General features: G+C 44.3%; 1 protein-coding gene and 1 pseudogene across 1 annotated transcript; one reads left to right on the top strand and one right to left on the bottom strand.

The window, feature by feature from the left end:
- The first annotated feature begins 2,067 nt into the window (after positions 1-2,067).
- LOC119354468 lies at positions 2,068-6,581 on the top strand (annotated as a pseudogene).
- Positions 6,582-15,372: 8,791 nt separating this feature from the next.
- Positions 15,373-17,314, bottom strand: LOC119285479 (protein translation factor SUI1 homolog). The gene is made up of 5 exons (XM_037564765.1): positions 17,160-17,314; positions 16,342-16,449; positions 15,875-16,086; positions 15,731-15,784; positions 15,373-15,641 (listed from the first exon to the last, which is right to left on the bottom strand). The coding sequence occupies exons 2-5, from the start codon at positions 16,376-16,378 to the stop codon at positions 15,597-15,599; spliced, it is 348 nt and encodes a 115-aa protein (XP_037420662.1). The 5' UTR covers positions 16,379-16,449; positions 17,160-17,314; the 3' UTR covers positions 15,373-15,596.
- Positions 17,315-18,340: the final 1,026 nt, after the last annotated feature.

The raw sequence follows: 18,340 nt of genomic DNA, 5'->3' as shown, positions 1-18,340 counted from the left end.
TCACATATCATATGAGGGGCAAAAACGTCTTTTCAGATGTCATTTAACATAGTTAAGGCTTAAAATGGATAAAAGTGTCATAAAGGGCATAAAATTTAGACGCATTGTTAGATAGGGAAGAAATTTTTTTACAATGTTAAATAGGGCAAAAAGTTTTAAGACAGTGTTAAATAAGGAATTCTCTCTTTTCTCATGTACAGTTGGTCTCTTCGGCACTGCATTTGGAGTTCAGTAGACAGTAGCTGACCTCCGTGACTTCGGAGAACTCGTGACTCTACTGCAGGTCCGTGACTGGGAAGTGTTTGTGGCCGGGGCGCCGGCCGAACCGTTGCGTCGGTCGCGCTCCGTGCGTTGGATCTCTTTTGATCCAAGGGACGTTGTCTGCGCCACGTGTCACCACAGACCCATGTTTTTTTAACTCGCACGGGTTATCCCTTCCTCAGTTTTTGCTGCAACCGCACGGGGTCGTCATTTCGGTGCGAGGAGACAGGGCGACCGGCGGGCGACGGGCTTGTTGGCGCCGGCAGATCAGGAGCGGCGGCGGCGGCCCAGGGCGGATCTCGATTCTCCGGCGATCTATGGCTTCCCCGGATGGTAACTCTCCCCTCCTGCTCTCCCTTTTCGTTGTTGCCTCCCCTCCCCCGTTGGCTTTAGGGTTAGGGCGGGTTATGATGCGGGCGAGTCGTTTGTGTTCCCGCGGGCCGGCGCCGGCGCCGGCGCGGACGGGGACGGGGTGGTGTTCCCGCGGGTCGAGGGAGGGGGCGGGGTGGTGTTCCCGTGGGCAGAGGGAGGGGGCGGGTGGTGTTCCAGCGGGCAGATGGAGGGGGCGGGGTGGTGGATTTGAATCTTGTGTTCAAGAGGGATTTGGTATGGGATTGGGATTAGGGTTGGATCTCGTCTTGTTCGGGGAAATTCGATGTTTCCTGTCCTGAGCTATGTTCCATCACGGCGCCAAGGGGACGGAGTGAGCTAGAAGCGGCCGGAACCAGGCTGCGTGTTGGCTTTGCGCGCACGCGTTTGGTGCTTCCGTTTCTTAAAATCTGGAGGAAAGTCCCTTTGAATCGTTCAGCAGGACGGAGTGTTAAGCTCCCCGCGTTCGGTGGGAGATTTCTGGTGACAAGTGACAGGTTGTTGTTTGTCCGTCCATCGCATTTCTCCGTCGGTAGTACTGGTGCTACTACTCTGTAAGACTGTAGCTGTACTGGGTGTGCACGATGTGCCCAATCATTTTGCTAGATCACTGTGATGATGAGATTTACTGCCACAGGGTGTCAGGGAGGGACGTACTAATTTCAGACCATTGTAGTAGTAGTACTAGTACCTAGCAAACATGAATAATTATTACTCCATGTGCATTGGAGTAGTACTTGGTACCTGCAAGATTTTTTCCTCTCTAAGGCTGAAGTGAAACAAATATGGCCCTAATGTTGTGCTAAGTGAAGGACATGTTGTTCTTGCAATGATCCATACTTTGGAGTGCCTGCATTATGTCAATGATCAACCTGGTTGTATTGTATTTGTGAGTGTTGCTTACTGCTGCCATGGGTTGCCATCATTGGTTTGTGTAATGCTAGTGCTAAACCATCTGATTTCAGGTTATTTATCCAGGTATATATGGCTTTGCTTATTTCATCAGCAGACAGTTATATGGATTTTACATTGTTGCATCACACTTTCTTGAGTAGTCATTATCCGGTCTGATGGTCTCGTGTTAACATTTCTGGGTCACTAATGATTAGTAGAAATAATCAGTTCGTTGAAGGTTACATTTGTATATGTTACTAAGTTGAACATTAGCATATGAACTAGATGCTTTACTAATCAATGCAGCTTATTCATATTTCCCAGTCACTACTCAAACTTCAGAGAATAGTGGGACTAAACTAGACATGGTAGGGACAACGCAATATGACACTTACAAGTTACAGCCAATGCTAGTAATAATAGGGCTGTCTCCCCAAATTGGCTAATGGCAGTTATGGTCAAAATACCTGATCATCACATGTAGTAATTTTGTTAAATATTATTTTTCACAAAATTCTTAGTTAAGGCTGAAGTGAAACAAACATGACCCTAATGCTGAAGCGAAACAAACATGGCCCTAATGCTGTGCTAACTGAAGGACATGTTTTATTCTGTACATTTTTTATGTGTGCTTATATGTTTCTTATGTTTTACAGATTTTTTAGGTGTTTTTGTATGTTTTTTCCTAGTTACTGATGATGCAGTTTTAGGGTTTTATTGACTTGTTTTTTTTCCTTTTTGTAGATGTCGCAGGCACCGCTGGTGAGAATGAAGGGAGTAAGAAGGTTAAGAAGAAGACCAAGAAGAAAGGCAATCTATGTGGCTTTAAGTCAATGTTTAACTCAAAAAGGCTGGCTGAGATTGGGAAGCAAGTATCACCAGAAAAACAGAGAATCATAAGGGAGGGACCGTTTGGAGACTTGTTGGACATCCGGTCTTTCAAGGTGCCCCATGAGCTCATTGAGTTTGTTGTGATGAACACGAATCACATACTCTCTGAGTTCAAACACAAGAACAAGTCCATCACCTTCAGCAAGCTCATGGTGAAAAGGATTTTCAACGTGCCATCCGGTGATAGACCCGTGAAGCTTTTTAAGAAGAGTGATGAACATGATCTTCACAGCATTTACAAGGAGGGGAACAGGGCTCCAATCGCCCATGTTGTCAAGTTGCTCACTAGTTGCAGTGATGAGGACGTGGTTATGATAAATAGGACTTGGACACTCCTTGCGTTGGCAACAGTTTTGTGCCCAAGCACTGGCAATATGGTGAATCTCGAGTATCTAGCTTCCTTGGAAGATATGTCTTTGGTGCATGAATTCGCTTGGGATGAGCACTTGTTGGCACGAGCGATGGAGGAGGTTGGAGTCTTTCAGGAGAAGAAGAGGATGCAAGCAAATACAGAAAAAGCAGCGGAGTTTCAGATCGCTTCATGCCTTCCCATGTTAGCGGTATGCAACGCAACAAAATGAAATACATGCATTTTTTTCTTTGCTGCATGAAACCTTTTATACATTTCTATAGCTCGCATTTATGTTTTTGTTGGCTAATGTCCTTTTCCATTCTATGCAGATCATATACATGGATCATATTGATATTCCGGCCGGCCTCCCATGAGCATGCCATTGATTATTCCGTGCCAAGGATACATTTTGTTTGTCAAAAGGATTTTGATTGGTTGGATAAAGTTGACAAGAACAAGCTCACTCTTGTCCAACCTTTCTACGGGAAACACACCCAAGTAATTTTGCTACATCCCACCTATGTACTTTCCTTTGCCAATGGAGTATTAAGACCCCCCCTGTTTTTTGCTCACTGAATTTGCATGTAGCAATCTTTACTTTTCCATTTAGGTTATGGCAGCCTTCTTATTTCCGCCACTCATGTTTTGTTTTCCTAGATACGGAGTTTGTGCAACACCCCCTATGCAGCACAACTCGCGGGACAGGAAGTTGGTGCTGAAGCAGCCAGTGGGCAGGGAGTTGGTGCTGAAGCACCTAGTGGCCAAGGAACTAGTGGCCAAGGAAGCCAAATTCAAGGTGTTGAAATTCCAGCAAAGGACTCTCAATCAAACGAGGCTCAACAAAATGTTGAAGCTGAACCACACCTATCATCCTCGCTCAACGATTGGCTGCAGCAATCATTCCCTAGCATGCAAGATCTAAGGGTACTTTTCCCCCATCTACACTATCTTTTTCTTTGTATTCATTTCCTGTTTTGCCTTTGGCTTTGCATTATTTACTATACCCAGTTGCAAGTGTATATTTTGTTTGATGCATCCCTCATTCTGATGTGCTACAACCATGTTCTGTTTTTGCTTCATATGTGGTTTAAGTTCATACCTACTAGGTTTTGTTTACTGCATCCATATGTCTAGTGTGCTACAACTACATTATGTTTTTGTTTCAAACATGTCATAATTTTGCTACATCCATATCCATAATTTGCTACCTAGAGGTATAGACCATTTGTTTTTTATGCTTCATCCATGACAATAAATTGCTGCAATCACACTGTTTATTTGATACATAGTGACACAACAGCACACCTACTAAATCTGGATTTACTTGTCACTAAAAATGTAGGCCACTTGCCTTCTTGTAGGTACCAACTCAGTTTCAAATGCTATACGACAAGCACAAGGGTATTTTTGCAGCAGAGGTGGATGATGTAGTAGGCAAGTTTGGACAGTGTTTAAAGGAATTGCAGTGCAACCGGATGGCCGCTCTCCTTCGTGATGTTGGAGACGCCATCACAGCTACCAATGAGCCCTGAAGCACCTATCATGGACGAATGTTGCGGAAAAGAGAATGATGCTAAAGCCGCAAATGCCGACATTGGTGCTCAAGCTCAAGCTCAAGGTACAACACCTAGCATCAACAAGGATGAAGTCACCGGATTGAACCTAGAAGTTGCAACAGAGGCTGCGAAAACTCGTGAGCAACAAAGAGTGAGTTTCGAGATGGAAGACAACGCCTCACCTCACAGCCCCCCACTCTTCTATGATGCACCCAGGAGTGCGACAGCCGGCATTTGGGACAACGAGCCATCCTGTGAGTTGTTCCCAAAGGGCTCCGAAGACTATGAGATGATGCATTCCACAGATGAGCCTATAATTAAGAAGAGCACAGTCAGTCCCATCTATGCAAACATCCCCGTGTTTCCTGTTTCAGACGATGATGACAGCCCAAGTATGCTTTCTTCATCTTGCATCATTTCTTTTTGTTTTTCTCCATATCATTTTTTCACAATTGTGTGATTCCAGCAAATTCTTTTTGTACAATCTCTTGCAAACTCATCCATTTGTATTTTTTTGCTACAACTGCTAAGATGGTCGCTACAGAAGAGCATTTTGCTGATGCAAGCAGTGGCCCTAGCACACATGACAAGAACACTAGGAAGAAGAGGATGGCCAAAGTTCCAGCCATAAAAAATACCAAGGCAAAGAAGCAAAAGGTCGACAAGGCTGCAGAAATGTATGAGAGGTTTGTAAAACACGGGAACCATTGAGGAAATCACAACCCAATGAACAAGTGTGAGCTACCTAAGCCTTATCTGTTTTTGCTTTCTATTTTTTATTTTTTCTGCTCGAAATAAATGATTCATTCGGTTGCATCTATGGTAACAGGACACCTTTCATCAAGCTAGGTGGATTTTACATTGGATACAAGAAATTCCTTGTATGCTTCAAGCCTCGCGGGGATATGAATGATGAGGTCATGTCGCTATGTATCGAGATGAACAACATTGCATCCCGTGCAGCAAAAGAACCGGAGCTGAAGAAATACATTTTCTCAGTCCACGCGGGGGTAAGTTTTTGTAAAAACAAGCAATGCTTCATTCTTTTCTTTCTTTTCACATTTTCGTTGCAACACACACTAACCATTTTGTTGTATCTTTCAAGTAGATCCTACTAAAACAAGACCCATCAACTTTCCAACCAGCAAAACTCATGGCTAAGCTTGAAAGGGCTATGAAAGTGTTCAAGGTTCAAAAGTTTGACCTCGTAAGTTTCATGAAGCTTTCTTTTGTTCCACACCACAAATAACTTCCAAATATGATCCAATGATGTGACGCGGCTGTAACATTTTTTACATGTTCTAAGTACCTTTTCGCCTTTCTTTTGTTTTTTGCAGCTCTTTTTCACAATTGTTCATGATCGCCATTGGATAGTTGTTTGCGCAAACTTGCTTCACGAGTAGTGGAATGTATTTGACTCAATCCATTCAAAAGGAAAACAATCTCCTTTGAAGAAGAAAGCCAATAACCTGGTATGCTCATGCTCTCTGATTTTTTCTGTTTAGCCTTCTGATTCATCTACATAAATGCCCTGTTGTCATCTTTACACACCTCATTTTATTTTTGAAACTTTTGTGTGTGTTTTCGGTGCTAGATCACAAACTTTGCGACCCTCGCACAAGAGTGCAGCGAATTCAATGTCAATGTTGGATCCTTAGCCTGTGTTGACCTAGAGGATTACCCAAAGCAAGATACCCTGTGAGTTTTCTTTTTGAATTTTGCTTCAATCATGTGTTCCATTTCAACATTTTGTTTTTTCAACTACGCATGGGAAGTATGATGGAGAACTTTTTATTATCTCAAAGATGTGATTGTGGTTTTTTTGGGCTCAAGTATGTGGAGAACTATGATGGGAAGTCAATGAGAGAGTTCAAGCAGGTACACATTTTTAATTTTTTGTCTTGTCATTTTGTTACAATCTACTTTCTTTGTTTTCAATACTCATGCAACAGAAGAATACCATGTTTTGTTGTTGCTTCATATGTGGTTCAAGTTTGTACCTACTAGGCTTTTTTAGCTACATTCATATGTCTAGTTTGCTACAACTACATTCTGCTTTTGCTTCATCCATATCATAATTTTGCTACATCCATATCAATTTTTTGCGGTGGATGGATGTGAACTTTTTGCATTCATCACTCATGCAACACAAGAATAACTAGTATCATACTTGCTTACTTTTTGTATTCATTTTTTATAGGAAGACATGGCGCGATACCGCATCGATGTGGCATACAACCTTTTCAGCTACCCAATGAACAACGCCTCAAAGGAGCGGACGTTCAACGATGAGTTGGCGGCTTGATTTTCTAGAAGGTTCAAGACGAACAAGCTTGTTTCTTCGTTAGGTCTAGATCATGTCCGAGGTGGTAGCGTTCTGATAGGATTAGAGTAGTGCGCGTTCGTATGTAAACTGTTGATACCTCCAGTAAACATGTGTCCTTTTGGTATGTAAACCGATGATAACTTGATATTTGGATGATGCACTTATGTTTTTAATGGATGCGTTCTTCTGTTTGCCAACATGATCATGCGGTGACAATTATTTTTTGTTTCACTGGTTCTGAAATATGAAAATATTTCAAACTTCATCCATTGAAGTTTCAAGGGAATCTCTGTGCATTTTCCCCCTTAAAACATATTTTCTGAAAAATAATATGTGAATGCTACTTTTTGTCACACACTTATATTGCTGGAAGCTCATAGGAAATAGCTACAACCTTCTGTTAGATTTGTTGCAGAGCCAAAATATATTTTTTTACCTGCAAATTAGCTACATCCCTATAATATTTTTGCTGGAAGCATAATGTAAATATGCTTCCTTTCCCAACTTTTGCTGTACAGCTAAATCAACACTTTAAATCATTCAAGGCTTTTTCCTTTTCAAACTTATTATTTTGCTTCAACCATGTTTTAAAAAGCTTCAACCATGTTTGCAAAAAGCATCAACCATGTTTCCTAAAAGCTGCAACCATATTTTGAAAAAGTTTCAACCATACTTTGAAAAAGTTACAACCAAGTTTTCAAAAGCTTCAACCATGTTTCCTAAAAGTTGCAACCTTGTTTACAAAAGCTTCAACCATGTTGTTAAAAAGCCGCAACCATGCTTTCCAGAAATCTTATAAACATGTTTTCTTGAAGCTTCAAACATGTTTCCTAAAAGCTTCAACCATATTTTCAAAAAGATTCAACCATGTTTTTCAAAAGCTTCAACCATGCTTTTCAAAAGCTTAAAACATGTTCTTTTTAAGCATGGATCAAGCTGTGGTTACAACAACCATTGAGTACTATTTTTAAAAAAAATAAATAAGAAAAAACCCACATTCCGCTTTTTTAAAATTCTACTTTTGGCACCATCATACTACAAAAAGTAAGCTCTCACAAACATATAACAATAAGAATTTATTTAAAAACAACTCTTGTAAAAAGCAACATTCTGCTTTTTTCAAACCACGCATGTAGTAATATGTTGCAATCCCACAAAACAAACATTCACAGCTAGTCAACACAACTTATTATCATAAGTCATGGGGTGTTACAAGGCAATTCATCATTTTTCCCTCACGAAAATATCCTAAAGTGTAAGGATTGTTTCGACACCCGGAGCTTTCACGCTCGCACTCGCAGCAAGAAAAGCTGCAAGGAGTTGGCAATCCTTCACGTTGTGATCTTCATCTTCACAATATTTGCATGGAGTCTTCTTTTCCCTTGGCTTTGGAGCTTTCTTCGTTTTCGCCGCGTCCTTCTTTGCTTTCTTCTTCATTTCATCTTCTCGAATCTCAATTAGTGGTTTCCTGCGCTTCTCTTTCTCCTTTGGCCTCCCCTTCTTTGTAGACTTTGGTGACTTTGGTGGGTTCCGTAGTCCTACGGGGGGTGGATCCCGCTGACCTGTACTTGGACCTCCTGAGACTTGTTCATGTCCTGCATGACCTTGGCCTTCTTCGTCTCCTGCAAACCCATCAGTTGCTCTAGCTTTTATTGCAGCAACCCCAACACTGCCCTGATCAATTAGCCCAGAGACAAAACTATAAGCTTCATCATTGAAGCAAGCATCAGAAGCGAGTTTCCCAAACTTCCGGCATAGAGAGTTAAACTTTAGGGTGTTTGTCGTGGGGACGCCGAAATGCATAGCTCTATGCCCATCGCCCGGTTCAGGCGCAAGGTCGGTTGCTCTCTTAGACCATCTTGGAAGCATGTAAGTCGCAGGTATCGTTTGCACATTCAGGTGCACCATGACACGGATGATATGTGGGCAGATCAGCCCACACATCTCAAACATGTTGCAGGTGCACATGTATGCCTGATCTTTAGGAGCAACACGCACCGTGTACACTTTTGGGTTGACGCCATAGTTTGCAACAAGGCGAAACCAGATGACATCCCCTTGCAGCTGATATTGCAGACCATAGCCTGTTGATTTAGCCAATAGTTTCTGAAACTTGGAAAATACCTCTCTGGTATAGAAATCTGCAGCTTGCTTTTCAATGTTGTAGCTGCAAACAAAAAAAGCTTCCAACATCAATAATAATTACTACATATGTTTCAAAGAAATGCTGCAACCACACTGTGCTGGAAAACTAAAAAAATGCTACATGACTTTGGACTTACTTGCCCCAGAGCGGAGGCCTCGTCGCTTCATTGATGAAGCCAGCATTGTCTTCACGATCAAGCATTAGTTCCTGGCAAAGCTCAAACTGCTGGACAAATGTCCAAACCGAGTCTCCATGATGATTTAAAGTCTTGAAGTAGGAATTCAGGCCCTCGGACCGCCCAGTTGTTCCTGTGAATGGGAAGAACTTATTCCTAAAGTACACAGGAGCCCACATCTCCCTGCTGTCCCACATGTTATTCAGGTGTTTCTTATCAGCCACACCAAATGACTCGACCATCTGCTTCCACCGTTCTTCAAACTCCTCAACGGTATCGGAATCATTGATGCAACCATAGAATGCTTCAGCAAAAGGCTCATCCTTGCCCAACATCTTCCCTAGTTTCGTCCTTGCAACCCGGAAGATGTGCCACTTGCAACATCTGTGTGTTGAATGTGGAAATACCATTGAGATGGCTTTAGCCATTGCCTGGTCTTGATCAGTCATAATGTTCAACGGATGCTCGTTATTCATTGCCAACATCCATTGCTGGAAAACCTACTTGAGAGTTTCGATGGCCTCATCAGGCAACAAAGCGCACCCCAAGCAAACAGTATGTGTGTGGTTGTTAATGCCAACAATCAGAGCAAAGGGCAAGTTGTAGCGATTGGTGCAGAATGTGGTGTCGAAAAACACACAATCTTTGTACTTTGGATACAAGGCCCTTGTTCTCCCATCAACCCAGAAAAGTGCTCTAACAGCTCCATCTTCTTCTAGCTTCGAGAAAAAGAAGTTGGGATTCTCCACTTGTCTTCTCTCAAAGTACTCGATTGTCAGCTCCAAATCACGCTCTGACAGGCCCCTTCGCAGCTTTGCTCTTGCATTTGTCATATCAGTCTTCACATACGGCAAACTCCTAGGATCGCAGCATCGTGCATCTCCAAGCAAGCCCATCATATTAGCCGTTGATATGTTGCGATAGTGCAGCGAAGTGATGTATTGCATGTCTGCATCGGGGATCTTTCTGTGAGAGTGGCAAAATCTTCGACGCCCCCTTTGCAACATCAGCTGGTGTGTGTGATCGGCCTCAAAAACTGTCACAACCCAGCTACCTTCTTTGAGGCTAACACCCATACGAGCCTTGCAATCATACCGCTCCAACCGGTTTCTTCGCCTCTTGTCGCTCACATCCATATAGATGCTAGCTTGTTTGCTTGGAGATTTTTTATTACTAGCATAGCTCATATCAACATCATCACTTTGATTTGTTGCAGCCCTGTCAGAAATGCTTCCACCAACATTCTTAGAAGGATCTCTCCGTGAGTGTATGCACTCAAAAACTCTATAGATTAGGATGCGCTTCTGTTCCAAGCTATTTTTCCTACTATACTTTGACGTCACAATGCGAGTTCCAAAGCCCATCTCCGAAGCATATTCATTGTAAACACGCTGAGCTTCTTCAATATTGTCAAAAATCATTCCAACAAAAGGGACAACTGGCTGTGATGATATATCTTCGTCTGGTTCATCAACAAGTATTGCATCATTTCCATTGGCATTGTCACCGGTCACACGGGCATTGCAATGGTTTGGAGCTGCACCATCCGTGTTTAGCTGCAAGGAATCGTCACTATCATGTCCCGGAGTATCATTCAGATCAATGCCATCATCTTCTTCTTCGTGCGCAACATTTTGCATATCATCATCAAAGAAAATCGATGGCTCCACAGCAACATTCTGCAACAAAATCAGCACCCAAGTCAGTTCTTTTTTGCTGCATCAAAAAACATGCAAAAAACGCGAACAAAAAAGTGGATGCAGCATGTCAATCACAATTCCAAAACAACTCCTGCATGCAGCATTTTAGGATGTAGCATGTAATATCCAGCAAGTAGCACGTAGCAAGTGCAACACATACTTGTAACATTTTACTAGCAGACAGCAGGAAGATGCTACCATTAATTGACAACATATCAGAAACATTACACAAAAATCAAACACAAGTACGTTGAGAACATCTCTTTTTAATCTCATGCTCATCAATTGAAATCAAAGGTTGCAACATTTTTTTGTGAACAAAAGGATCTAGGGTTGCAATTGGGAAATCATACCAAATCAATTTCATCCCGGCCATGCCGTGCTGCATCTTGGAAGACCACACCAGGGTTGTAGTACCGTTGCAGCACCGGTCCACTACCACCAGGGCCTTGCCGCCTCAGGGGACTTCGGCCATGAACGGCAGTGGAGCTCGAGCCCAAATCCATGGAGGCAAGGAGGTCATTACAGATGTAAGACATGGTTGAAGCAATTCCAAGGCCGCTTGATAGATGGGGAAGCCCCTCCTCGACGTGATTCAGCCGTGGAGAACTTAAAACAGGCGGATCCGGCCGCTGCCGCCGTGGATCGGGGACGGGCAGACGCGGGGGATCCAGCTCCCCTGTTTTTCTCGTTGTGGCTGTTTGTACAACGGTTGCAACAAAACGTGTTTTTTTGCTGCAACGGTTGGCTCGATACACACTCGCGCGCAGATCTAACGGTTCGCGCTAATCGCATCGGACGGCTCGGGCTCGACCGGCCGAACCGTTGCGCCGGTGCGCCGGCGCAGATCGCTGCCCTCCGTGACTTCACATGGTTAACTACAGTGTCGACCTCACGCCTTGAGATAAGCGTCCCCTAAGGCCTTCCAGTATGTGCCCGGTGCACTAAAATATAGCAGACTGGGCATCGATGCCCTTACAAAAAAAATTGGCACCGGCCTCACAATGTGCGTTTGCAGCCCATAGGAAAGCGGGACCCACACGTCCATAAAGAAATTGAGCAAGCCAACCTCTCCTCGATCCTTCACGCGAGTTCCTCTCGTCCGCCTCTGTCCAGAAAAAATCCCCTTTCTCCTCCGACCAGATCCATCTCCATCGTCACCTCCTCGTCTCGATCCGGCGTAGATCTAGGCCAAATCGACACGCATCTCCTACTCTAGGCAAGGTGTTCGTCGGCCCAAGGTCCGGGCAGAGCGGAGGCGCGAGAGGAGGAATCTGTTGAGGTTCTCCGAGGCGCCGCGGCTAGTGGAGGTGATGTGCGGCGGGGGACGAGCTCCATGGACGAGGAGGAGGAAGCAGGAGGCGGAGGCGGGCCAGCAGTATGTTGCGGCTAGCGCTGCCCGGACTGCTGGATGGGCGGCTACTGCGCTGCATCTACTACTTTCTACTACTGCGCTGCCTCTACTGGTCTCGAAGCAGCACAGGTGAGGATGCGTGATGTTCAGCCTATGAAGCAAACAAAAATGTTTTACTGGATTCAGTTAAGACATTGTAATGTTCGGCCTATGAAGCTCCGTCTATTAGGACGTGCTATACTTGCATGTAGTGTAGTACTAGTTAATAATGTCAGTGATGCTAGTTTCCTGTTCTTAAAAATTGAAGGTAGTGTTCAACATTGCATTTAGCAGCAAGAAATAATAAAATTTAGCAGCAAGAAATAATAATAAAATGTTCTCATTCCACAATTTGTAAACTAAATTACACAATTACAAAGGAGATGCTCGACTGGAAAACTAAAGTAGAAAGGGGTAGAAATTAGTAAGATGAATTCATGTAGAACTTATAGATGATTTCACAAATGTCGCCCATTCCGGATAAATTCCATCTACTAGGTAGTATCCCAAGTTATACTTATTGTGATTGACTTCAAAGTGAACTTGTTCATGTCTTTTCTTTTGGGCATCATCATAAGCTGAAGTATCTTTGTGAAGAAGATCAAGGTATTTGCTCAGTTTGTCCACCTTTATCTTCTCCTTCTCAGTTTCAACTCTTTCTTTCTCAGCTTCTGCTTGAACTTTTGTGGCTTGTGCTTGAATAAGGGTGGCGTCGGCCATTTTCTCTGCAGCAATTGATTTTCTTAGTTGAATCTCATTAAATTTGTCCACACTCTCACTTGTCAAGCTTCCAGAGCATTTAGACTTGCTTGATGACTTCTGTTTATCTTTTGCGTCTTTTGAAGTGTTGCGTCCCGGGGGTCGTTGAAGTTCACCTTCCTCATCTATTGCCTGGGTTGGAGAACTATAAGCTCCTGATGCATTCAACTTGTTTCTTTTGTTCATCTCTTCAACTGAATAAGACCTTCTCCATTTAGCCTCTTTCCTCACGTACTCCCACCAGTGCTCATATGGAAAGGGTCTTTTTGTCTTGGCAACACTCATGTATTTGGCACGTACCCTCTCCATAAGTTGCTTGTCATCGCTCCCACTAGGCCATGTACTTTTTTCAACATTGTAGATACCATTGAACTTTGTAACCTTCTTTGTGGTCTTGGTCCAGTGGTTCTTGCATTGCCCAACTGTTTTCTTCTGCTCTTTCGTTGCATATTTGTTGTACTCTGCTGCGACTTCCTTCCAATAGGTCTCTGCCCTTTTGGAGTTTCCATCAATCGGATCACATGAATTGTGCACCCAAGCTGCTATGAGAAGTTCATCCTCACGCTTACTCCAGTTCTTGCCTTTTCCTTTTTTCTGAATCTCATCAGGACTACTATCACTGCCATCTTGATTAGTGACAGCCGGATCTTCATCCACTTGATATGCAGGTGACATGGGAGAACTAAATCCAACTGGACTGTTCTCATCTCCTCTTGAACTAGTGCCTCTAGCAGATCCAAGAAAAGGTATGCATCAGCAGGAGAAGCTGGACTGCTACTTGAGCCTGCTCCAAATGCTCCTGGAGGGTACTGCCCCATGTTACCTTGGGAAGCAACACCATGGTAGCCTGAAGGTATGGATGGAACTTGCTGGTAACCTCCTTGAGCATATAAATTTGCATGGTGTGGGTGTTGATGCTGGAAACTGGGAATATATTGTGTGGGTAGATAATTCATATGTGGATGATGGGGATGGAAACTAGAATTGTACTGCAAACTAACTGGGCTCTGTGGATTTTGTAGGTTATTTGGGCTCTGTGCATCTGAAGGTGGGAAGGAGGAGTTCATCATGCTTGTGAAGCTTTGAGAAGATGAGTGCTCCATGTTTTGGGGGAGAGTTTTTCCAAGATCTTCTTGTGCTTCTATGAGCTTGTTCTATATATTTTATAGACACTAGCACAAAAGCTCGTGCGTTGCAACGGGGAAGAAAATTGATGCATTGATTTGAGAAAAAGGCTAGTTTCGCCATTCACCAAAATGCAAGCCCGTGCGTTGCAACGGGGAAGAAAATTGATGCATTGATTTGAGAAAAAGGCTAGTTTCGCCATTCACCAAAATGCCCATCAACGCGGCATACGGGTCATGCATGTACGCTTTTATCATGTCATCATTTCCTTTAATTAGAGCCATGCATGTATCTTTTTCTCATTTAATTTAATTAGAGCCAATCACACCATGCCAAGCCCATAAATCCTTCTAATTAGAGCCAATACAACATGGTTGCATCGTCCATATCCCCTTCATTATGGAGTTTTCTCTCCTTTTGGTATGCTGTTTCCTCTCTTTCTTGGTTTTGAAGATGACTTGCTGATATAAGTTGAATCTACTACAACTCACGTGTGTATATAAGTTGGTGAAATTTGATCTAAAGGAGCGAGATAGGACTAATATTGATTGAATCAGTTCTTTACTGCAATCCGATTATAGGCCGGCTGGCTATAGCCTTCGTGGCCCAACCCAGAGGTTAGGGGTTCGATACCCAGTTAAAACATATATTTTTACCTTTTTTCATGAAAGTGGCAGGAGCAGGCCCATCAAAGGAAGGTCGATGCCCAGCCAGTTGGGCCGTTGCACCTTCCGACTATGTTCTCCCATCGCATGAAAACACGGCCAGAAATTCACGTGAATAGTACCACCTCATTAGATTAAAAAAAGTCCAAATAACAAAATCACGTAGGCGGGACGAAACCAAGAATACCACCTTGCTTTATTAGTAGGTATAGATATAGATATTCTCCAAACGGACAGATTTTTCTATTGCAGTGCAACGGTCATCTGAAAATTTGAGTGCTCTGGTTTGCTGTAACTTGAATGCTGTTTGGTATGGATTGAATGATGTTGCTCGGTGGTGGTTTGGGTAGGAATGCTTTTGTAGAGATGGCAGTTATACTTTAGTATATTTTATTGTATATTTTATTGTAGTGCTTGAAGTGGGCACCGGAGCAGCTACTTGCTCCGGCTCCCTGGAATATTTTTATGGCACCGGCTGGGCTATGGAAGGCATCGGTGCCAAATGAGGGAAAACTGGTTTTGACACCTCTTTTAGCCCACATAGGGGAAGGCCTAAGCGGTGTGGTGTCAGACGACTCGTCCTTGTCTGACGAGCTACAGATTTGGTTCGTGCCGGATGCTTCTGCCGACTACGGGTCCGCCAAGACGACACGGACCACACATCAGCGACCAGCGTGCAGCACATTAGGCTCATCAGACGAACAACCAAACAAGCATCCACAATCACGACAACGGAAGGAAACGAAAGTTGGGACCAAAATGAGAGTCATAGCCAAACGATACGGATTTTTATTTAGTCGGCAACATCTTAGACAAACCATACTGATATGCTGGTACAGCAGCAGCATAATAACCAGGTGACAACACAACTTGCATCAAGCAAGAAACCGGTTCAACAAGCGGGCGGCAATATAGATGCCTTAAGTCTTCAATATAGAGTAGAACCGGCTGGCGGTTCGGGCATTTATCGGAGGCGGCTTCGGCTTAGAAGCCGTGGATCTTGATGAGCTCCTTCTTCGCAATCCCAGCCTAGCAGAGGAGAAAGGGGACAAGTGATTATGCACAGAAACATTAACAGAATGATGAATGGTGTTCATCTTGTTGGATGTCGAAGATACCTGGACTAGGAAAGTAGCAACATTCTTACGCTGATCACCCTGAAGCTGAATGACCTGCAGAAGATGAATTATCTAGTCAGTATACCAACACCGGGAGAGAATTGAGAACTAGCTGGAAGTAAGTTAAAGTATCTGAGATCGTACCTGGCCTAGCTCTGGATCCTGGACTACTGTGCCATTGCAGCAGAATTCCTTCTTGAGATCCTTCAGGATCTTGTTGTAGCTGAACTCCTTCTTCAGGCCCTGGACAGTGGTCAGACTCTTCCTGCCGTTGCGCTGCTGGATACGCACATGCACATAATCTTTTGCGCCGGGGCCTGCACCAGCATCCTCAGCATTTGCCTCAGCAAAAGGATCTACAAAGGAAGAAACCATGTCAGAGAAGATGTAGGCAGAGCTCATGTACATACAAGGTCACGATGAGCAACTGAACACCAAACCCTTGTTTAGGATAGGATGATCAGGTGACTACACACAAATTTCCAAAAACATTTACTACAGTGAAGCTTTGAGAAGCTCAAAGTGACAAATTATATACATCAAACTACAGAATGTTCAATTTAGCATTTATTTCATGAGAAGCAACAGACATGGATGTAGTGGAAGCATACCGAAGGCAGATGGCAGAGTAACGTCGAGATCAGACATGAAACTTTGTTGTTGAGGTTTGACTGGCACCCAACAGATTATGGTTTCTCTTGTTGGCCTTTATGTGGAAGCTGCACAAAATCACAACATCCATCACATGCCATTCAATAAATGATGATTAAATGTTGAGAAACAAATAACAAGTGAAAGCGATATATGCAGGACCGAAGCAAATCAGGTACCCTCACGCCTAGCCGAGACCTAGTAACTTCATGGACCAAAACGAAGCAGTTCAACAGATCTACAGACCTCCCGGGAAACAGATGAACAGAGACGAAACTGTCCGAGGATTACAGGAATCCGAGATGCGCATAGTGCGACAAATCGACGAATCTAACCATTTCCCCGACTCTACGAGACCAAGTTCTCCCATACGCGACCGAATCGCGTCAATTTAAGCTATATACGGAGTTCTAGCAGAGCAGATCGCGAGAATAACCATCGATCCGTAAAAAATAATTCCCCAATCTTTTTAATCACCAAGATAAGAAATTCCCCCCAAAGCCTGACCAGCCGACAACTAAACCGACACAGATCGCCTCATCCACCCCGACTCCTCAGCAGCCACGAACACGAAATCGACAACCAATCGCATCAAATCCGGGCACCAAAATCCCCCCAAGTCCCCGCTATTACAGCTGCGAGATCCGCCGGCCTCCGGAATCACTAACCGCGGGAGCGCGGAGCGATCGAAAGCTCGCGACGAGACGCCTAAAGATCCCCAAATCTTGGAGGAAGCTAGCACGCGGATTTAATCGGGGAGGGGAAAGCGGATGGTTACCTTTTTGCTGGCCGAGCGCACGCGACAGGAGAAGGAGGGGACGCGGTGCGAGGAGAGAGAGAGAGAGGCGGATGTGAGCTGGGCCGGCCGGGAGGTGTCGCGCACTTATAGTGGAAGGAAACGTATAATTAGGCAAACCGCCTTATGCAGAGAGGGGGAGGAGCTGTACACGGCTCTAGGGTTCTGGATTCCCTCCGACCCATCCAGAAAAGCCGTTTAAATTGATTTTATTTATGACTATTCTTTAATTGCCAGGAAATTGTTATTACGCGGAGTAATTAATTAATTAAGGACGCCGATAACCACTGAACATTCAAATTTGAAGGGACCTTCCAACGAACGACACAGCAATCGAGAAGATAGTTAACATTGTCTTTCAAGCCAAAATATGCATCGATTGAACTTAAGATTTTTGCCAACCGAGTTGCCCTGCTCGTGTGCTTACCCGTTACATTCCCAATCATTCGGCTAATGGACAAAGAGAGCACCGCTGTGATTGTTACTTCCGGGTCAGCCGGTGTAGTACCTCTGACGGACAAAGCCGAAGGCTTAGCACTCTTAAATGTTCGAATCGGTCGGCCATGCCATAGGAGTAAAGTGGAGGGGGTCTTTCAAACGCTGACTCGGGGCTTTACCCCCGAGGTAACCCGCATTCGGACGATCTAGCCGGTAACACCTCATATCACTTTACGGCCTCACGCACGGTATTCCCACGGGTGTCGCCTTACCATGGTCCGGGACCGTTTGCGCCTTTTGGCTCACGTATATGATAGTGTCGCTAGCATCCATATGACAGAGAACCCGGGCCGACATGACTAGTCGTGAACCCAAAGTGGCACCAACTTACGGGGACAAGCATACATGAATCAATATCGAGCATGTCGGTCAGCAGCATGCGAATCCAGGCTGTAGCACTGGGCTAACAGGACTCCGGGAACCCGGGCTATAGCAGGCTAGGCAGGACTCCGGATGTCACCGTGTGACATTTCCCCGAAGGGACAGACACGGGAACGAAGTGAATCACATGCCGGCCAGTCAAGTGTTCCGGAGCAGTAGTGCTGGGCTAGCAGGACTTCGATGAACCGGGCTATAGCGGATTACTATGGCTCATGGAAGCATAAGACTACATTTCCCCATAAAAGAGGCTACCAGGGATAAACAACTAGGTTGTCGGATCCCAC

This window comes from Triticum dicoccoides, chromosome 1A (assembly GCF_002162155.2).
Source record: "Triticum dicoccoides isolate Atlit2015 ecotype Zavitan chromosome 1A, WEW_v2.0, whole genome shotgun sequence".
Taxonomy (NCBI): Eukaryota; Viridiplantae; Streptophyta; class Magnoliopsida; order Poales; family Poaceae; genus Triticum; species Triticum dicoccoides.
The sequence above is the reverse complement of the archived record's forward strand: the minus strand, read 5'-3'. Positions and strand labels throughout refer to the sequence as shown.

Bases quoted from the DNA above. Each gene is read 5' to 3' on its own strand.
- LOC119285479 (XM_037564765.1), bottom strand. From the start codon at position 16,378: ATGTCTGATCTCGACGTTACTCTGCCATCTGCCTTCG. The intron at 15,785-15,874 runs GTACGATCTCAG...CATCTTCTGCAG, and splicing joins AGGATCCAGAGCTAGGCCAG to GTCATTCAGCTTCAGGGTGA. The intron at 15,642-15,730 runs GTATCTTCGACA...CTCCTCTGCTAG, and splicing joins TTGCTACTTTCCTAGTCCAG to GCTGGGATTGCGAAGAAGGA.